This window comes from Nematolebias whitei, chromosome 21 (assembly GCF_014905685.2).
Source record: "Nematolebias whitei isolate Nwh7 chromosome 21, NemWhi1, whole genome shotgun sequence".
NCBI lineage: Eukaryota > Metazoa > Chordata > Actinopteri > Cyprinodontiformes > Rivulidae > Nematolebias > Nematolebias whitei.
The window spans coordinates 10761228-10779189 of NC_056518.1; the positions used below are offsets into that span (position 1 = coordinate 10761228).

The 17962-nt window shown below is 42.2% G+C and overlaps 1 protein-coding gene across 1 annotated transcript in view; it reads right to left on the reverse strand.

The window, feature by feature from the left end:
* Positions 1-2047: 2047 nt before the first annotated feature.
* Positions 2048-17962, reverse strand: part of myo10l1 (myosin X, like 1) — a 66173-nt gene continuing 50258 nt past the window's right edge. Inside the window, exons 28-43 of the mRNA XM_037694590.1 lie at positions 16645-16740; positions 16460-16553; positions 16244-16299; positions 14134-14276; positions 13720-13914; positions 12710-12867; positions 12499-12619; positions 10959-11107; positions 10628-10776; positions 10350-10557; positions 6841-6977; positions 6602-6725; positions 5609-5959; positions 5291-5467; positions 5002-5193; positions 2048-2760 (exon numbers count right to left, since the gene is read on the reverse strand). Of these exons, the coding sequence (XP_037550518.1) occupies positions 2656-2760; positions 5002-5193; positions 5291-5467; positions 5609-5959; positions 6602-6725; positions 6841-6977; positions 10350-10557; positions 10628-10776; positions 10959-11107; positions 12499-12619; positions 12710-12867; positions 13720-13914; positions 14134-14276; positions 16244-16299; positions 16460-16553; positions 16645-16740 (2455 nt within the window). The 3' untranslated portion in view covers positions 2048-2655. The remainder of the gene's footprint in view (positions 2761-5001; positions 5194-5290; positions 5468-5608; positions 5960-6601; positions 6726-6840; positions 6978-10349; positions 10558-10627; positions 10777-10958; positions 11108-12498; positions 12620-12709; positions 12868-13719; positions 13915-14133; positions 14277-16243; positions 16300-16459; positions 16554-16644; positions 16741-17962) is intronic.

Genomic DNA, 17962 nt, shown 5'->3' on the forward strand with positions numbered 1-17962 from the left:
CCATCTATCTATCCATCCATCCATCCATCCATCCATCCATCCATCCATCCATCCATCCATCCATCCATCCATCCATCCATCCATCCATCCATCCATCCGTCCGTCCATCCATCCATCAGCTTTACCTGCTTCTCCATTGCCCCTTTTCCCACACTGTAATGAATTACTGTAAAAATTACTGTAATATTTTACAGTAAAACACACTAAATTTTATATTACAGCACAATACTGTAAATAAAATACCATGAGGTCAGTCAGTTTTTCATTGGACCATTTGATCAGTACACAATTATACAGTGGTGTGCTGTGATTTGGGGAAATATCCGATGCATTTTGGGAAATTAATGGTGGGGATTTCTGGCTGCAGACAGGAGAAACAATTGTTTATCTGGTAAGTGACTTCATTTTTACCTTTTATGTTAAAAATATATTTTTTTATAAATCAATAGTAAGCAATAGCAATATGGAACATATGTTTGGTTAAATTCTTTTGGGCACTTAACCCTGAAGTACGTAACGTTGGACATTTTACTTAAGTAATGCCATTCTAGTGTCTATTTTAGTAACAGTACATTCATTCAACCTTTTTTTCGACAGGTTAGTCCCACGTGCTGTACTGGTACTAAAGGTGCTAATGGAAAGGGGACACTTGTGAAGTTAAACTGACACCTAGGTTACTAAGCTGGGTTTTGCAGGAAACACCTTCAAATGTTTGAGGTTAGTTTTAAGATGGCAGTGATCCGCTTTGATCTTGGCTCTAATCCTACCCAATTAATCCGGTGACATTTAACCTCCGTTTATCCAAATTGAGCTATCTACAACAGGTAAGATATTAACTGTTCATAGTATTCTACAGAACTCCAACTCCAAAAAATTTCAACTGTAGATTAGATCAAACGCATCAATTAAGTTGACTGAGTTTTAACGTTTTGATGAAAGTTTGGGGGTCATATCACAACTCCCAATAAGTTTGTTCTGTAGAAACTTGATTCACAGCGTGACCTTGGAGCGACTCTGCCATCTGAGCTAGAGTCCACTGAGTTCAGATTCATCGAGGGAATCCTTTCTTCTTGGTTCAGACCCTCTACAGACACACATATGCTTCTGTCAGCCCCCTCCACTGAGGCTGACAGTATCTCCTATATTTTCAATCCACCCTGACAAATATTGCAATACATACAGTACACTGAGTAATAAATAACCCTTCCTTCAAATCCCATGCATTTCCTTTTAACTCACAATTACAACACCGTTCTTTGTAATACATAATCATATAAATCTTATTTCCCAATTTGACACTCATTAAAACCACTTATCTTTCTTCATATATATATATATATAGTTTGCATTAAACCATCGTTACACTCACGCACCCACCAGCAACCCAACATCACATTAAAGGACAGATAAAATACCGGCGTGGGGGGCATACAATAATAATCATATTAATCAGTAAAGTTGTTCATAAACAAGCTGGAAACACTGAAAAACTGGGTCTTTTATGTTGCTTTGTTTCAGTCTCCTGATCTTATTGATAAGAATAAATAAATGCATTTAAAAAAACCATAAGCAGACAAGAATATACAGTACTTCATCATGGCTCCGGGTAATGCTGGGCTGTGGCTCCAGCAGGACAACAATGATAGATTCATCCAACACGGTGAAAACATGATAGCAGCATGTCTCTGTTATAGTGTTTCATGTTCAGTGAGTCACATCAACGTCATGGCCAGTGTTTAGTGTCACCAACATCTTCAGACACAACGGGGCCACTTTTATTTGTCACATTTATTTAGTGTATTTTCACAGTGGAGCGACCAGCAAAAACTACAGGACAAACTGATGCATGTTTAATTTATTCTGTGACTATACAAGTTTGTGAAGCTCGTGTTTCTATAGGCATAAAGAGGAAAGGTTTTGGTTTGATATTAGTCTTGCTGAACATGAACATCCAAAAAAAGCCTCTTGTCAAGAAAAGAAATCTGTTTTCTTCTTGCGGCCACATGGTGGCACTAATGAGTCAACAAGTGAACACTGCTCGGAGGCATCATTGCAGATTATTATTATTATTATTTGCTCAAATGGAATAGAAAGACAGTACAGAGAACTACAACAAAAACAGGTGAGAACGTAGTGTCCACAGAAACAAGAAGCCAGCAGAGGGAGGCATGAAGAGAAAGAGAGAGACTGAAATCACAGGAGGAGTGAGAGAAATTTAACAAAGTGTGGCTCATTTCTGTCTGGCAGTGTTCAGGGGTCAAACCAGTCTATCTGGGGCAAACCGAGACTATTGAGGAGGACTGGGTTGTGCTCATTATTACTGGTCCGAACAAGGAAAACGGAGGGACGTTTGGAGTGTGCGTGAACATCGTCATGCAGCGGAGGGGGTTTGGATTTGTTCTGAAAGCTCTAAAATACAGGACGTTTTCTTGATCATGCTCATTTTTAAACCCAAGACGGTTGAGTTTTTGTTTGTCTTCTCTTGCGCACATCTACATATTTTCCTTTTTGACCTTTATCTGTTGTTCCTGATTCAACCTGGAGAAATTAGCTTGTTGACGCGACTGCCTTTATCAAAAGCAACCAACCACCACGGCCTGCCCAGGCGCCGGTTGTTGCTGGATGGATGAACAGAGGGCTGAAGGTATTTCTCCATCACCTGACCCAGGAACTAGCCACGCTGCTCACAGACATGATGCTGCAACGTTTCTTCACCATCATGTTGATGTAGGCCTTCATGATCTTGGCGATCTCTCCAACCTGAAGAGTAAAACAGTCTGTGTTCAGAAAGCTGCCGGCATGTCAGCACTGTTACATCCTTAGAGATCATGGGCACGCCATTAAAAAACAAAACTGTTAAAGCAAACCTTAACAAAAAGTAGTACATTTGAAGTTCATTTTTGCAAGTATACTTTAAGTTAAGTACAAAGTATAAGTATATCAAGTATACTACACCCATACTTGTAATGCACAAGAAAGTATACTGATTTAATACTTGTTTGGACTAAATTGGGACATTTTATGCTATTTTTAAGTATATCAGATAAAGTTTATAAAAAGTAAACTTCAAGTACACTTCCTCATTTTTAGTGTAAAATAAGTATACTTGTAGTATACTTAAATAAACTACTTTGTGCTAAGAGAATGGTTCAAAGATTTTGAAATGGGGTTCCATATAAAACTTATGAACAATTAATAATAATAATTATTATAATAGCATGTTGTCATCATTGTATATTCCCGTACAATGGTGAAAATGGCTCTCTTCATTTAACCCATCCACCCCCAGGTGGAGCAATGGGCAGCTATTGCAAGTGCTGGGGGGGGGAGCAATTGGGGATAGGGTGTCCTGCAATGACTGGGGATCAAACCTGGGACTTTCGGGTCCCGAGTTGGCTGCCCTGCCTCTACCCCATCTCGGTCACCCATAATATAATACATCTAATATCTTAGATATAATTACCTGTTGTAGATAGCTCTTTAAATTACTGAAGGTGGGAGTTTGCATGGCTAGTATGAGAGAGACCAAGACTAAAACTGGACATCTTTTGTCTTAAAATAGGTATAATTTCAAATATTTCATATCAGTTTGTGCAAACATTAGTTTAGACTGTTACACCGCCATCGGTTACAGATTTAGTCGTGGAGAAATATCATGATATTCCTGCAGCAGGTGCTTCACGCTAAACCCAAATCATCGGATGTTGAGAAACGATGGTGTTACAGCCAAACTGGTCAAACTTGGTGTAGTTTGGATACTTGTTAGTTTTTAATAATTTTATTAGATTTATTCCCCTGGTGGTTTGTTTTCTGTATCGTGTGACTCTGGTGTTGAGTTCTGCTACATGTGTGTTTGTCTGATCAGTCTACCTGTGTGACAGTAGTTCAGTTTCCCCAAGTTCAGATCCAGATGTGTCAGTGTTTTCAGTCTTGTTGTTTCCTCCTCTGTCTTCAGTTCAGTTGTCCTCTGTTCAGATCCTGCTCCTCTGCTCTACCACACCCATTCCCACCTGTGCCTTGTCTCTTATTCAGTGCAGCTGTTGGTTTTACTTATATAACCCGTCAGCCTTCATCTAGAAGTCAGTAGAGTTCATGTTTTCGTGCCACAGTCCCCCCCACCCAAACTCTGCCTCTGTTTTTTCTTCTGTAAGTTGCCGCCTTGTCACCTTTTGATTGAACTGTTTGTTGCTTTAGTGGATCTTCTTGAGTCACGTCTGCATTCATGGGTCTGAAACGGACATAGTGATAGCTATAGCATTGTAGTTCATTTAGCTGTTGCAGCCATCTTGAATTGGATTGATGCCCAAAGTTATAGTTGTAGATTTATGTATAGCTTTCTGAGAGTCACATTAAAATGTGTTCAGTGGTTCATGAAATGTTTTGCTAACAGGCAAAATTAACTAACAGTTGATGGAAAAGTTTTGGGTAAAGACGTTGCACCATGTGTGGCGCTCGGAGTTTGTGTCGGGGAGGAAGGTCAACTATCATCACGTTAACTTTTAGCACAATATCTTTAGAAATGACTGAGCTATTTTTGTTTGTCAAGGTTCTTAGCTGTGGCGACCATTTTTAAATAAGGTTGACTGTAAAATTTAATCATTTGTCTAGTGGCGACTGGTGACAATAACCATATAATGTCAAACTAACGGTGACGTAACCCCACTTGAACTAGCCATTAGCTTATGAATCCTGCCAGGATTAAAGCGAGTCTCCAAACTGAGGTTATCTAAAACAGGGAAGATACTGATGGTTTACAGGCTTCCCTCAAAACTCCATTTCAAAAATTCTGAACTATTGCTTTACCTTCATGCGTTAATAATATGCTATATAAAATGTTGACTTTGATGCTAGCATCACTCTTTAAAGAAACAGCTCAGAATCAACCAATTAGTTGATTTTGGTTGGTTGAACTAGTTTACATTTAAAACATTCAGCTGAAAATGTAAAATTATTAATTTGAGCCCTAAAGTGTAACACATTAAATGAAGACTGGCGTCTCACCTGTGGAGTCTCGAAGAACATCTCTCTCTCATCCACGATGATCTTATAGGTGCAGGGTTGTGACGCTCCGAAGAAGGTGATGTGTTCGTACTGGAAGGTCTCAAGTGGTTTGGGTTCGCCCCGTTTATACACAGAAACATTGTCAGCACTCACGCCCAGCCACAGATCATGAGGAAACCCTCCTTCTTTACACTAAAGCACATTTAAAGAAGAAAAGTCCCCACTTTCAAACGTGCTCTTTGAAAACAGTTTGATTTATCGTTGTGTTTTGTATCTATAGTCTTCTCACCTCCACATCGAACAGAGTAGACCCATATCCAGGCCACTCTTTGATGATGCTCATGTATTTCAGCATGGCCTGGTGCTGTGGCATGCCCTGCAGACGGGCCCACTTCTCCAGTATGCTTGTGCGCGTGGCAGATGTCTCCTCCTTCACCCACATCTCCAGCCGTTGCTCCCCCTCCACCTGAAACCATCCGGTAAACTGCAGTCAAACTATCAGTCAAGCGACAACCCAAACAGGATTATGCTCTCACCTAGTGAAGAAAATAAAAAATAAAATTATAGATATCAGCAGTGTGTCCGTCCCTCCTTCTCCACCACTGACCTTCTGTTTCTTCAGTGAGCCCGTTTTGGTTCTCTTCAGCGAGGTATCCCTGAAGGTGGGAGTCTTTCGTTTCTCCGAGCCCGTCCCGACACCGCCCTGTCCTCCGATTGAACCGATCACATCCGCTATTCCTCCACTTCCTCTGCATCCGGCTCCTGCTGCTGCGCCTACACCGGGCTTGGTGGACTGCAGGATGCGGTTACGGAGACGTCCGATAGGATAGACGCTTCCCAGACTCCAGCCGGCCCGACCTGCTCCATCGCCGTGGAGATACTGGAGCCGCAAAGCTGCCAGGTGCTGCAAAGTCTCCTCAGAGGCTGGGAAGTGTCCGCTTATCAAAGACTCATGGGCCTGAAAGATGGAAACATCACGGTCGATTTTTCATATGAAAAGACTGAGAATTAGAAAGTTTCTGCTTAAATTTTGAACAATGACTCCGCAGCTACTGCCTAAAATTCAAACGTCACATTTTTAACATTGGTGCTAAGAAAAACACTTTCGTTTTGACAAGTAGTGTAAAAGAACCAAGATCGAATTTAAAACCTACAGAGAGTGGCTCATTATGGTCACCATGGTAACAAAACACCTACAGTATGTCTGTCACTCCCTGACTGCACTCAGGTGGAAACAGACTGACAGGTAAACCTTACACTTCCTGTTCTGAAGAGAATACTTTGAGTTAAAACAAAAACAAAAATCTTTGCATTCTGAGAGGATTTAAGAGAAAATATGATTCTAATCCAGTGAGAGACAAACTGTGTTAAAGTACCAGTAGACTAAAATGCATTCATTTTGATGTATAATTTGTTTTTCCATGGATCTGCTCTGTGGAAATGCAATTTAAAAACAACGTCTAGAGTCCAATGATTTGGGGGCACTTGTGGTGAATTTGGGTATAAAAATAGCAGCACGATCCTTTATCAGAAGAAGAAGAATACCTTTTTTTAACTGTTTGGCTAATAATTAAAGCACAGAGTGTGTTTGAAATCTTACCTGTTCAAACAGGAATGCAAACTCCACGCCCTCTTTCGGCATGCTCTCAACATCCAAGAAGCAGTAGAGTTTGAAGTATAGTTTCCACTCTCCCTCCTCTTCCTCCTCTTCGCTTCCTGCCAGTCTGAACACAGAGAAAACAACTAATGGATCAAAATGACCAAAGCAAACTATTAACTGTAAAATGGTGGTCAAACAGACCCTTTAAAGCAGAACAATGTCCAGAATAAATGGCGTACCTCTCAAACTTGGCCAGGACATCTGCTACTATCACTCTGCTCTCAAGAGCTCGATCTGTGAAGCCGTTGTGTTCAAAGAGAGAAAACAGGTTCTTGCTGTCCTCCATGGCCAGACCTCGGATCAGCTTCTCCACAACCTGCAGCAAAGAACATCAATAAAACCAGATGTGTTTTCAGCTTCAGTCATCATGATTGGAGTTGAGCTGGCATGGCATCACTGAGCATCTTAGCTGAGTATCTGCACCTTCAGGATGAAGATGGACACGTCACTGTGTTTGAGTGTGTGTCTAGTTTCAAGAAAATCCGAATCAGAATAAGCTTTATTATCATTGTACCGAGATACAGTGAGATTATGTTCGTACAGTCGTCTGAAAGATGGGCGGAGTGCACGTTGCTGCTGCTACAAGAGTGCGGCCTCTTATCCTTTATCAGAATACTTTTTAGATAGAAAAAGTTAAAAGCCATGAGGATGGATAGTGATATTACAAAAAAGATCTCTTCACATCTTGTCCTTTCAGGACACGACTTAAGACATCAAAAAAACTCTACCAGCAGCACATTTATAAACACATTACATACGCATTTGATGTCAAGACGAGGAGATTTGTTCATAAAGCACTTCCAGACAGGCCATAGTCCTGATAAGATGTTGGTCAGCAGGCAGTTCTGATAAGCTTGCACAGAAGGTGGTGGTGGGTGGGTGGGTGGGGGTGGGGGGTGTTGCGATAAACAAAGCTTTTTCTTTAGTTTACCCATGTCCCAGGAGAAATTTGGTAGTCGGCCTGTTTCCGAGGCCCAAACAGGGGAGTCAGATTCAGATAAACCTAAGACAAGACTGTTTTTTTTCATGTCAGCCTTGAGTCCTGCTGGTACTTTCCAGATCCAAAATAGCCAGATTTATGGGCATTCCACTGATCCGTACTATGAGCCTCATTCAAGGTCGTCTCCAACATGTTGGCGAGTCCCAGAAGCCGCAGGTGGCGTGCGATTCTCATAAATCGCTTCCATCTTACGGTTCCATCTTGCAGTTTGACTCCCATCACCATTTGGAGCACAAGTTAGGAGTCATCAGGACTCTGTACCACAGAGCAGACATCGTCCCCACTAACTCAGGAGCCAGGCAGAAGGAGAAATCCCACACAAGACAGGCTCTAGAGCACATTTGTCAAACTCCAGGCCTCGAGGGCCGGAGTCCTTTGTATTGTGAGGGTTTGCTGGGAACGTCTGGCAGAGTCTCATGTGAGACGGAGTTTTAACTCCCACCTCCGGGAGAACTTCGAACATGTTCCGGGGGAGGTGGGGGACATTGAGTCTGAGTGGACCATGTTTCGTGCCTCTATTGTCGAGGTGGCTTACCGGAGCTGCGGCCGCAAGGTTGTCGTGTCTGTCGTGGCAGCAACCCTCAAACCCGATGGTGGACACCGTCGGTGAGGGATGCTGTCAGGCTGAAGAAGGAGTCCTATCAGGCCTTTTTGGCCTGTGGGACCCCGGAAGCAGCTGATGGGTACCAGCAGTCCAAGCGACATGCGACTTGGGTGGTCGGTGAGGCAACAATTCGAGGCGATTCTGGTCCACCATCCGGCATCTCAGGGGGGGAAAGCAGTACACCACCAACACTGTTTATAGTAGAAGTGGTGTGCTGCTGACCTCAACTCGGGATGTTGTGGGTCGGTGGGCAGAATACTTTGAAGACCTCCTCAATCCCACCGGCACATCTTCTACTGAGGAAGCGGAGCCTGGGGACTCTGGGTCGGGCCCTCAAATCTCTGGTGCTGAGGTCACCGAGGTGGTTAAAAAGCTCCTCTGTGGCAGGGCCCCAGGGGTGGATGAGATTCGCCCGGAGTTCCTTAAGGCTCTGGATGTTGTAGGGTTGTGTTGGCTTATGCGACTCTGCAATATTGCTTGGACATCGGGGGAAGTTCCCCTGGATTGGTAGACCGGGGTGGTGGTCCCCCTATTCAAAAAGGGGGACCGTAGAGTGTGTTCCAACTACAGGGGAATCACGCTCTTAAGCCTCCCTGGTAAGGTCTAATTGGGGGTTCTGGAGAGGAGGGTCCGTCGGATAGTCGAACCTCGGATTAAGGAGGAGCAGTGCAGTTTTTGTCCTGGCCGTGGAACACTGGACCAGCTCTACACTCTCAGCAGGGTCCTGGAGGGTGCGTGGGAGTTTGCCCAACCGGTCTACATGTGCTTTGTGGACTTGGAGAAGGTGTTCGACCGCGTCCCTCGGGGAACTCTGTGGGGGGTACTCTGGGAGTATGGGGTACCGGGCCCTTTGATACGGGCTGTTAGGTCCCTGTATAACCGGTGTCAGAGCTTGGTCCGCATCGCCGGCAGTAAGTTGGGCTTGTTCTCGGTGAGAGTTGGACTCCGCCAAGGTTGCCCTTTGTCACCGATTCTGTTCATAACTTTTATGGACAGAATTTCTACTATTTCTTTCTACTGTTTGTGAAAGACACATCAGCTCCCACACCCCCCACGGGTCCATGACATATCCTTCATCGTGAGTCTCAGCGGGACATGAGGGCTCTATCGATTGTGTTGAAAGTCCAGCTCACCAGATCCAAAATAGTATTTTTCATTCGGAAGACACAGACACAGACAGAGAGCAAAAAAGCAGGAGGAAGAGGAGAACAGGGGAGGGGAAGGAAAATGTTTCCACCTTAAGCGAGAGTAGAAAAATTATGCATGTTATATCCATTATTACTAATAATAATATTAACAGGGAGAAAAAAGCCTGCCCCCAAGAGGGGTGGGCACTGGGCAGCTATATGAGCGCCCAGTTCTGTCAATGTTGTTCAGCGGCAGGAAGCTGCTGAGAGACGGCAGGAAGCCTGTCAAAATAAAATATAAAAATATAAATTATTAATAATATTAACAAGGGACTATGCAAATATAATTACTTAAAATTTACATAAAATAAATATACTTAAATTTGTTTAATTTAAGTAAATTTATTTATATGATGTTTACTAAGTTAAATGGACACAACACAAGGGTAAATTAGACAATTGTGTCATATTTTCTACCTAGCAACAACAGTTGGTCCTCACAAGCATGTCAACCTTTTTTTCTTCTTGGCGTTCTTCCATATTTGAAGTGACATTGTGACTCCCCATTACCATCTAGTGTTTGATTTGTTTTAAATATATTTCTAGCTCTGCTGGAAGTCCACTCAAAGACACTAATAACACTTTAAAAAAAAAAAAATATTTACCCTTTATTTATACGGGTAGTCTCAATGAGTCACGAGAACGCAAGAAAACCTGTTTGGGAGCAGATGGTGGGGGTTAAGGGCCTTGCTCAAGGGCCCAGAGTGGGGCAAATGAGGGTGGAGGCAGGTGTGGGTGTTTCACTTTTTCCACCCACACTTTGATGTTGTCAGTCCGGGGAGTTGAACTTGCGACTTTCTGATCACAGGCCCATCTTCTCTAACCTCTGTGCCACCACTCCCCATGTCACAGTCCTCACAAAGAGATAGAGACGTGCGTGTATGTGTGTGTGTTCACCTCTCCAGCTGTGGTGTGGGAGTTGATGGAGATCTTGCAGGAGCCCCCTCCATGGCAGTAAACAGTGGTGCTCATTTCCTGTCTCAGCAGGAGGGCAGCAATCTCCTCCTGAGACGGAACAAACTCACGAGTCTTGGTCTTCTTTAAGGATTCCCCGATGAAACTTGCATATCGTTCGATCTCAGTGCCGGGATAGCGTTCACGTATCCTACAAGATGAAAACATGTTAGGCGGGGATCATCCATCAAAGATGTATAATCACGCTGCAGAACACGTACCGTTTCAGGTGGAAGCGGAGGTATCTGAGGATGGCTCGGCTGGGTAAAAAAGTGCAGCTCATGCAGGTGAGCAGGTGCCAGTGGGCCCGATTGGCTGGGCTGTTTGGCTGAGGCACATGATTGGTCTGTTTGATCACCTGGCAATAAACCTAAAAGAACAAAAATGGAAGTGGGTTGGAGAAAGCTCAATGTTTTGTTTTGTATTTACATGTTAGAAATACCTAACCTTATAACGACAAAAAGATGAGCTGTATGCATCCAGATTATGGTGACACATACTTGACCTGTGTTTTTAATTTTTTTAGACATAAAAAAAAAAACAGAAAAGAACCTCATCCCTGAGAGGGCGCAGGTCCTGGCAGGTCTGCAGGATACCCTGAATGATGGGCACCGTGTCTGCCAGCGTCTCCATCTCCTGCAGTGAATTAAAAACTCTCACCGCCTCGTCCTGCAGGCTGGCATAACCCTGCTGCCTTTGCACTGCAAGCAGAAAAAATGATTAGAGAAAGTTAAGCAAGGACAGAGAAATCAAGGCAGAGGTACTTAATAATCAAAAATATATTTCTGAAAGATCATTCATAAAAAAAAACTGCAATGCACAGCTAGAGAAGTTACCAGTCGTTAGCCTTTAGCATCTATAACAACTCTTTAATGAAACCAGGATGAAGAGTTACAACAACATTTAATTTCCCTTTGGGATTAATAAAGTATTTTTGAATTAAATTGAATTGAAGTTACATTTTCTGTGGAAATGTGAATGCTGAGTGCTGAATGACCTGACTGAAATTTGCTATAGAAGCTAAACATGCGTTGTCAAAGCTAAAATAATCTTAGCAATAGCTGAATACAAAAAAAAAAAAAGCATAGCTACAAGCTAAAAGTAGCAAAAAATCAGCTAAAAGCACAAACAGAGAACCTAAAAGCTAAAGAAACAAAACGCTAGCTAAAAGCCAAAATGAGTAAAATGATATCTGGAAGATACTGTAGTCTAGCTCCAAGTTAAAAATAGCACATTTCTAGCTAAAAGTAGCAAAAGGTTAGCTAAAAATTAAAGTTGCAAAAAGCTCACTAAAAGCAGTTGTAGATGTAGTAGTAGTAGTAGTAGTAGTGAAATGGTAGATAGATGTTCATAGTAGCAAAAAGTTAGATATAGTTTATTTAAGTTACTACAAGTATACTTATTTTACATTAAAAATGAGGAAGTGTACTTGAAGTTTACTTTTTATAAATTTTATTTGATATACTTCAAAATAGTATAAAAATGGCCCAATTTAGTCCAAATAAGTATTAAATCAGTATACTTTCTGGCACAATACAAGTCTGGGTGTAGTATACTAGATATACTTATTTATATATATATATATATATATATATATATATATATATATATAGTTAACTTAAAGTATACTTGCAAAAATTAACTTAAAATGTACTACTTTTTGTTATAAGAAACAAATTGTTTGCTAAAAGTAGCAAAAGGCTTTATAAAGGCTAAAAATAGCCGAATGGTAGCTAAAAAATAAAAGCAAAACAAGAAGATAAAACTTGAATAAGCATGCATATTTTCAAAAGGAACATGTTTTTAAGAAGGACTCTGTAACTCTGTGGAGAAAACGTTAATAGTTAAACATGTTGAAAAGTATAAAATTGAACTAAAATACCCTCCGTAAACTCTTATCAACCATTTCCTGAACGAGCTGAACATTTTGATCTGTGAATGCCTAAAATACTATATAATATGCAGAAGTCATTCTATAGAAAAATCTTACAAAAAATAAATAAATAAAAAAACAGTAAAACTATATTGCACAAGCTGAACAAGCATTGATGCAAGATAAAAGAAGAGTGAGGTGAAGGGGAGCTTCACTCACAGCTGGCGACCTCTCCATAAGGGAGCGGCAGCAGAGGGGCGTGCAGAGGGTGCTGGGTGTATCTAAGGATGGGGTTCCTCCGGTACATCTGCTCCACGATTTCTGGGTTCAAGCTGTTCTCCTGAGGGGACACAACCAACAGAAACTCACCTTATTTACACAAATCTGCTCATGAACTTAAACTTGTGCTGCTAATGGAACTTTGTTTTACCTTAATGTCTCTGATGAGCTGCAGAGTTGGAGTTTCGATTGGAGTTTTGCTTTCTATGACTCCCAGTATTGCAGCTGTCCATCTCATGGCTTCATTCAGCATCTTGGTGTACAGGCGATAGGAATGCTTCCTTCCATACACTATGATGTTCCAGTACCCTGTAAAAGCACAATAAAACCAGCACTTATCACATATACTTGAACTTAAAGCAGTGAAATAGGTGTTAAATCATGGTTCATGATAACTCTTTTTACTTAACCGAGCACTTCACTCTCAGACTGCAGGCTTAGTTGTGGTTCCTAGAGTTTACAAAAGCAGAATGGGTGGCAGAGCTTTCAGTTATCAGGTTCCTCCCTTGTGGAACCAATTTCCAGTTTCTGTCCATGAAGCTGACACATTTTCCAGTTTTAAAACTAGGCTTAAGGCTTTCCTTTTTGATAAATCCTATAGTTAAGGTCGGTTTGGGTTTCCTGAGCTGTCCCTTAGTTATGCTGCTATAGGCTTAGACTGCTGGAGGACAAAGTGGTCACATTTCTTCGCTCTGCTACTGTTTTTACTTGCTCTGCTCAACCTGTTTTGTATTTGTAATTATGTTTTCTAGCCTAACGTGTGTTTTTGTCTTTCAGGTGCACCTGCACCTACATCTGGACCTGCCATTCTGTGTTCGTTTGTCTCTACTTCTTGTCCTCTCAAACCTAATCGGTCAAAGCAGATGGCCGCTTGTCCTGAGCCTGGTTCTGCTGGAGGTTTCTTCTTGTTAAAAGGAAGTTTTTCCTTTCCACTGTTGCCATTGTGCTTGCTCAGGATGGGAGATTGCAACAAAGTTAAGATTCAATGAGTCTGCTGCTTCCTTAGATAGAGAACTTTTACTAAATTGGCTTTTCTATGTATGTGAATGTTTCTGCTCAGTGCCCTGAGACAACTTTGATGTTTATTGGCGCTATATAAATAAACTGAACGGAATTGAACTTAGGCTAGTAAAACTAAGTTAGCGGTACAATTTGGCTTACCGGTCTCCCTGTGCACCCGTTCGTCCGGCTGGATGACCGAACAGAGGGAGTTGAGGACCAGAGTTCCCATCTTGGAGGAGTTTCGTTCTGAGTTCTTGTAGTAATCCAGCGAGTTGTTGGTCAGAACAAACCAGCGTTTCTTCAGCTTCAGGGAGGTGCTCTTAGAGTTTGTCTTCATCTCTTTGTGGAGCCAGCCTGAAGATGATGAGGTGGAAAGGGAAGGGATGTAAAAGGCAGATAATGAAATTAATGTAGCTTCTATGAAAATTAGGCCACTGGAAAAACGTGTTGTTCCCAGCAAACCTTTCCAGTTTATTCAACACATAAAAATAACCTAACATTGAATGGTTTGTAACACTAGAACCTGAACTCATTTAAAATGACTAAATATGCTCGTTTGTCTGAATGTCTCACCTCTGGCGAGGAACTCCTGTCCGTCTATCCTGGAGTCTCCTTTGGGTTTCTGCAGCAGGCTGATCCAGTGATGCATCTCTTCTGGGGTGTCGCTGTTGCAGTGGATCACACGGTTGGCCGTGATGATGACAAACGAGTTTGGACTGCAAAATGTTAAGATAAAAATCTTGTTAATAAAAACACATTGTATGTCACTTTCATTCATCAAACTGGATTTGCTTTCTTCTTCCTATTCTCTTCAAATTCTCAGTGTTTTAAGCAAATATATACAAAGTAGACTGAGAAGACTGGCTTTATATTTGATGATTTATTTTGAAGTCAGCCCAATTCAAGATGGCCACCACAGACAACAGGAGATCCATAAATGGCTGTAACTTGGTCAGTTTTACAGATATTCAGATAAGAATTGCTCAGATAGTAGCTGTGTCATCCTAATACCATAACATGACTGCTACATAGGACATGACCTTTGCTTTAATTTTGTTTTTGCCATAATTGTTGGAGTGATACTGGTCTGTCTCTTAACAAAATATCTGATGAACCACTAAAACTATTTAACTGAAATTCTCTTCACCGAAATCAGCAATGGATGAACTTTGAAGGATTTTTCATTTCATGATGGCCACCACAGCTTACTGTTATCTTTAAATTTTAACCAAACTGCCAACAACTCCTTCATTCTCATCATCTTTTCAACATCTCAGAATTTTAGACAAAACTCTGGCATCAAGGCAGTGGGTGTCCATTCCATCCCTTAAATGATTTCCTAACGTTTGTGTTTCTGCATGCTTTTTTAAACTCTGCAATTAAGTTTATTTTTAGAATCAGAATCGGAATCAGAATAAGCTTTATTATCATTGCACCGAAGTACAGCGAGATTATATTCCGTACAGTCGTCCAAAAGATGGACTGAGTGCACGTGGCTGCAGCTCCTAGGAGAACAAATTCTTTAGAAAGAAATGGGGAAAGACCATGAGGATAGGCTCGTGGTATTACAACAAAGATCTCTTCACACCTTGTCCTTGTCAGGACACGATTTAAGACATCAAAAAACTCTACCAGCAAGAACATTTATAGACACATTACATCTGCACTTGATGACAAGATGGTGAGATTTGTCCATGAAGCACTTCCAGATAGCACCATAGTCTTGATAAGATGTTAATGTCAGTCGGTACAGCTCTGATAAGCGTTCACAGAAGTTCTGGGGGGTGCGTGGAGAACAGATAGAGCAGAGCCTTCTTAGTTTACGTACATCTCTGGAGAAATTTGATAAGTTGTCCTACTTCAAGGCCTAATGGGGAGGTGAGATTCAGATAAGCCACAGATGTATTTTGTTCAGGCAGACTGTTTTTCTCATCAGCCTTGAGTTCTGCTGGTGCTATCAATATCCAAAATGGCCAGATTTGTAGACATTCCACTGGTCCGTGCTCATTAGCTTTCTCCAAGTTCAACCCCAACATGCTGGCGAGTTCCAGAAGCCGCAAGTGGCCTACGATTCTCATAAATCGCTTCCATCTTACGGTTGAGCTCATAAATCAGCTGAGTCTGAGAACTCGAAGCACAAACCAAACCTTCACATAAAGTCAGCAGCTTTACCATGGCCGAAACTGCTGCCACCGTCTTCCTTAATAGCCGATAACATATAGTAGGTGTCCGACGGTGCCAAAAAGCAGAAACCCTGCTATCATAAATCCAATGATCTTCGGCGTCCTCCTGAGACAGCACAGAAAGGCACAACATATCCATGACGTACCCTGCCACATGTGTCTCAGTCGGACATGAGGGTTCTCCAGGACCCTGTTGCTTAGTTGAAAAACAAAAATGATCAATTGCGTTGAAAGTCCAGCTGACCAAATTCGTGACAGTAATTTATGATCGGAAGATGTGTAAATAGAAGCTCCGATACACAGGACAGAGAGCAACAATGCAGGAGAGGGAAGAAAAAGCATCCGTCGTGCTCGAGAGCGAGTAAGGGGGGAAAAAAAAGTATATTGCCTCTTCCAGGAAAGCGATCATCAGCATACAAAGAAAGCCATTTATGAAGTCTTCTCTATTACTCTTTGAGACACTGGATAAAAAACCCAGTAAAACGTCTCCAGTGGCTCACCGATCAGGGTTGTCTGATGCACAAACAGAGTCGATCAATCCCACATCAAGGGTTCCCTAAACAAAAGAAGAAGGCGAGGAAAATAAACATTATAAAACTCACAATAATTGTTTAATATTACTATTATAGGCACATAATAAAAAAGTGCAAACATAAAGAAGAAAAACAGGATTAATTTGAAATGAGATTAAACGGCTGATTTATTCAAAGACTTACAACAGCATTTTTGGGGTTGGCCTGCTCATGAGACATTTCTAGCAGCTGCTCAGGCGTGCACACTCTCACCTTGCTGAGCACATTAAACCACCCGCTGCACAGAAAGATAGAAAACATTTGCATCTTATAAACTTACAGAAGCATATTTCAGTTCTATTGTATCATTGCAAACATCTCCATCATACCTTGCGTCTTCTGGCGACTCAGCAAAGACCTGGTACGTCCTCTCGTCTGTCACGATGTTCAGAGCGTTCTCCTTTTCATGATTGTCGACGATCTCCCTGTAAAAGCACAAACAGGGTCAGAGCCGTCGAGCTGTCATTTAACGGGTTAACAGTTTAATAAGGCGGGTCTTCTATTGTGATGCATTTTTCTTCCATACGTTTTTCAGCATTTTTCTTGTTCCATAATTTTTTGTGCTATTTTAACAAATCATAAATCAAAACGTTCAGCTCTTTCAGGGCAATCCTGCCATGACTTTGGTATTGATGCAACTTTAATTTTTTACAATATTTAGCCATTTCTGCCACATTTTCTCTCATAGGAAATTAATTGAGCTCATTTTACATCCTTCATATCTTTAGATCGGTTTACAACCTTTCCTGTGGACCCACCACCTGCAGGAAGGGCCATAAAAGTCAGGTGCATGATGCCATGGGCAGTGGCCGAAGGCGGGGACCTTGGCGCTCTGACCCTTACTTACCAGAAATGCTCTTGGGACATGGAATGTAACCTCTCTGGCAGGGAAGGAGCCTGAGCTTGTGTGCAAGGTTGAGAGGTACCGACTAGATATAGTTGGGCTCACCTCGACACACAGCATGGGCTCTGGAACTGATCTCCTTGAGAGGGGTTGGACCTTATTCCACTCTGGAGTTGCCCACTGTGAGAGGTGTCGAGCTGGTGTGGGTCTACTTGTAGCCCCCCGATTTGGTGCCTGTGTGTTGGAGTTTTCCCTGGTAGATGAGAGGGTGGCTTCCCTTCTTCTTCGGATGGGGGGATAGGCTCTGACTGTTGTTTGTACCTACGCATCAAATTACAGTTCAGAGTATCCGGCGTTCTTGGAGTCCTTGGCAGGGGTGCTGGAAGGTGTGCCAGCTCGGGACTCCTTTATTCTGCTAGGGGACTTCAATGCCCACGTGGGTAATGACAGTGTGACCTGGAGGGCTGTGATTGGGAGAAACAGCCTCTCTGATTTGAACCCAAGCGGTGTTCTATTGTTGGACTTATGTGCTAGTCATAGTTTGTCCATCACGAACACCATGTTCGAACATAAGGGTGTCCATCATTGCACTTGGCACCAGGACGCCCTAGGTCGTAGATCGATGATTGACTCCATAGCCGTATCATCTGATTTGCGGCCGTTTGTTTTGGACACTTGGGTAAAGAGAGGAGCTGAGCTGTCAACTGATCACCACCTGGTAGTTAGTTGGATCAGATGGCGGGGGAATATACCAGAATTTTTTTCCTGCTATTCTACGGTGAAACCAGACGTGTTTTCCCTCT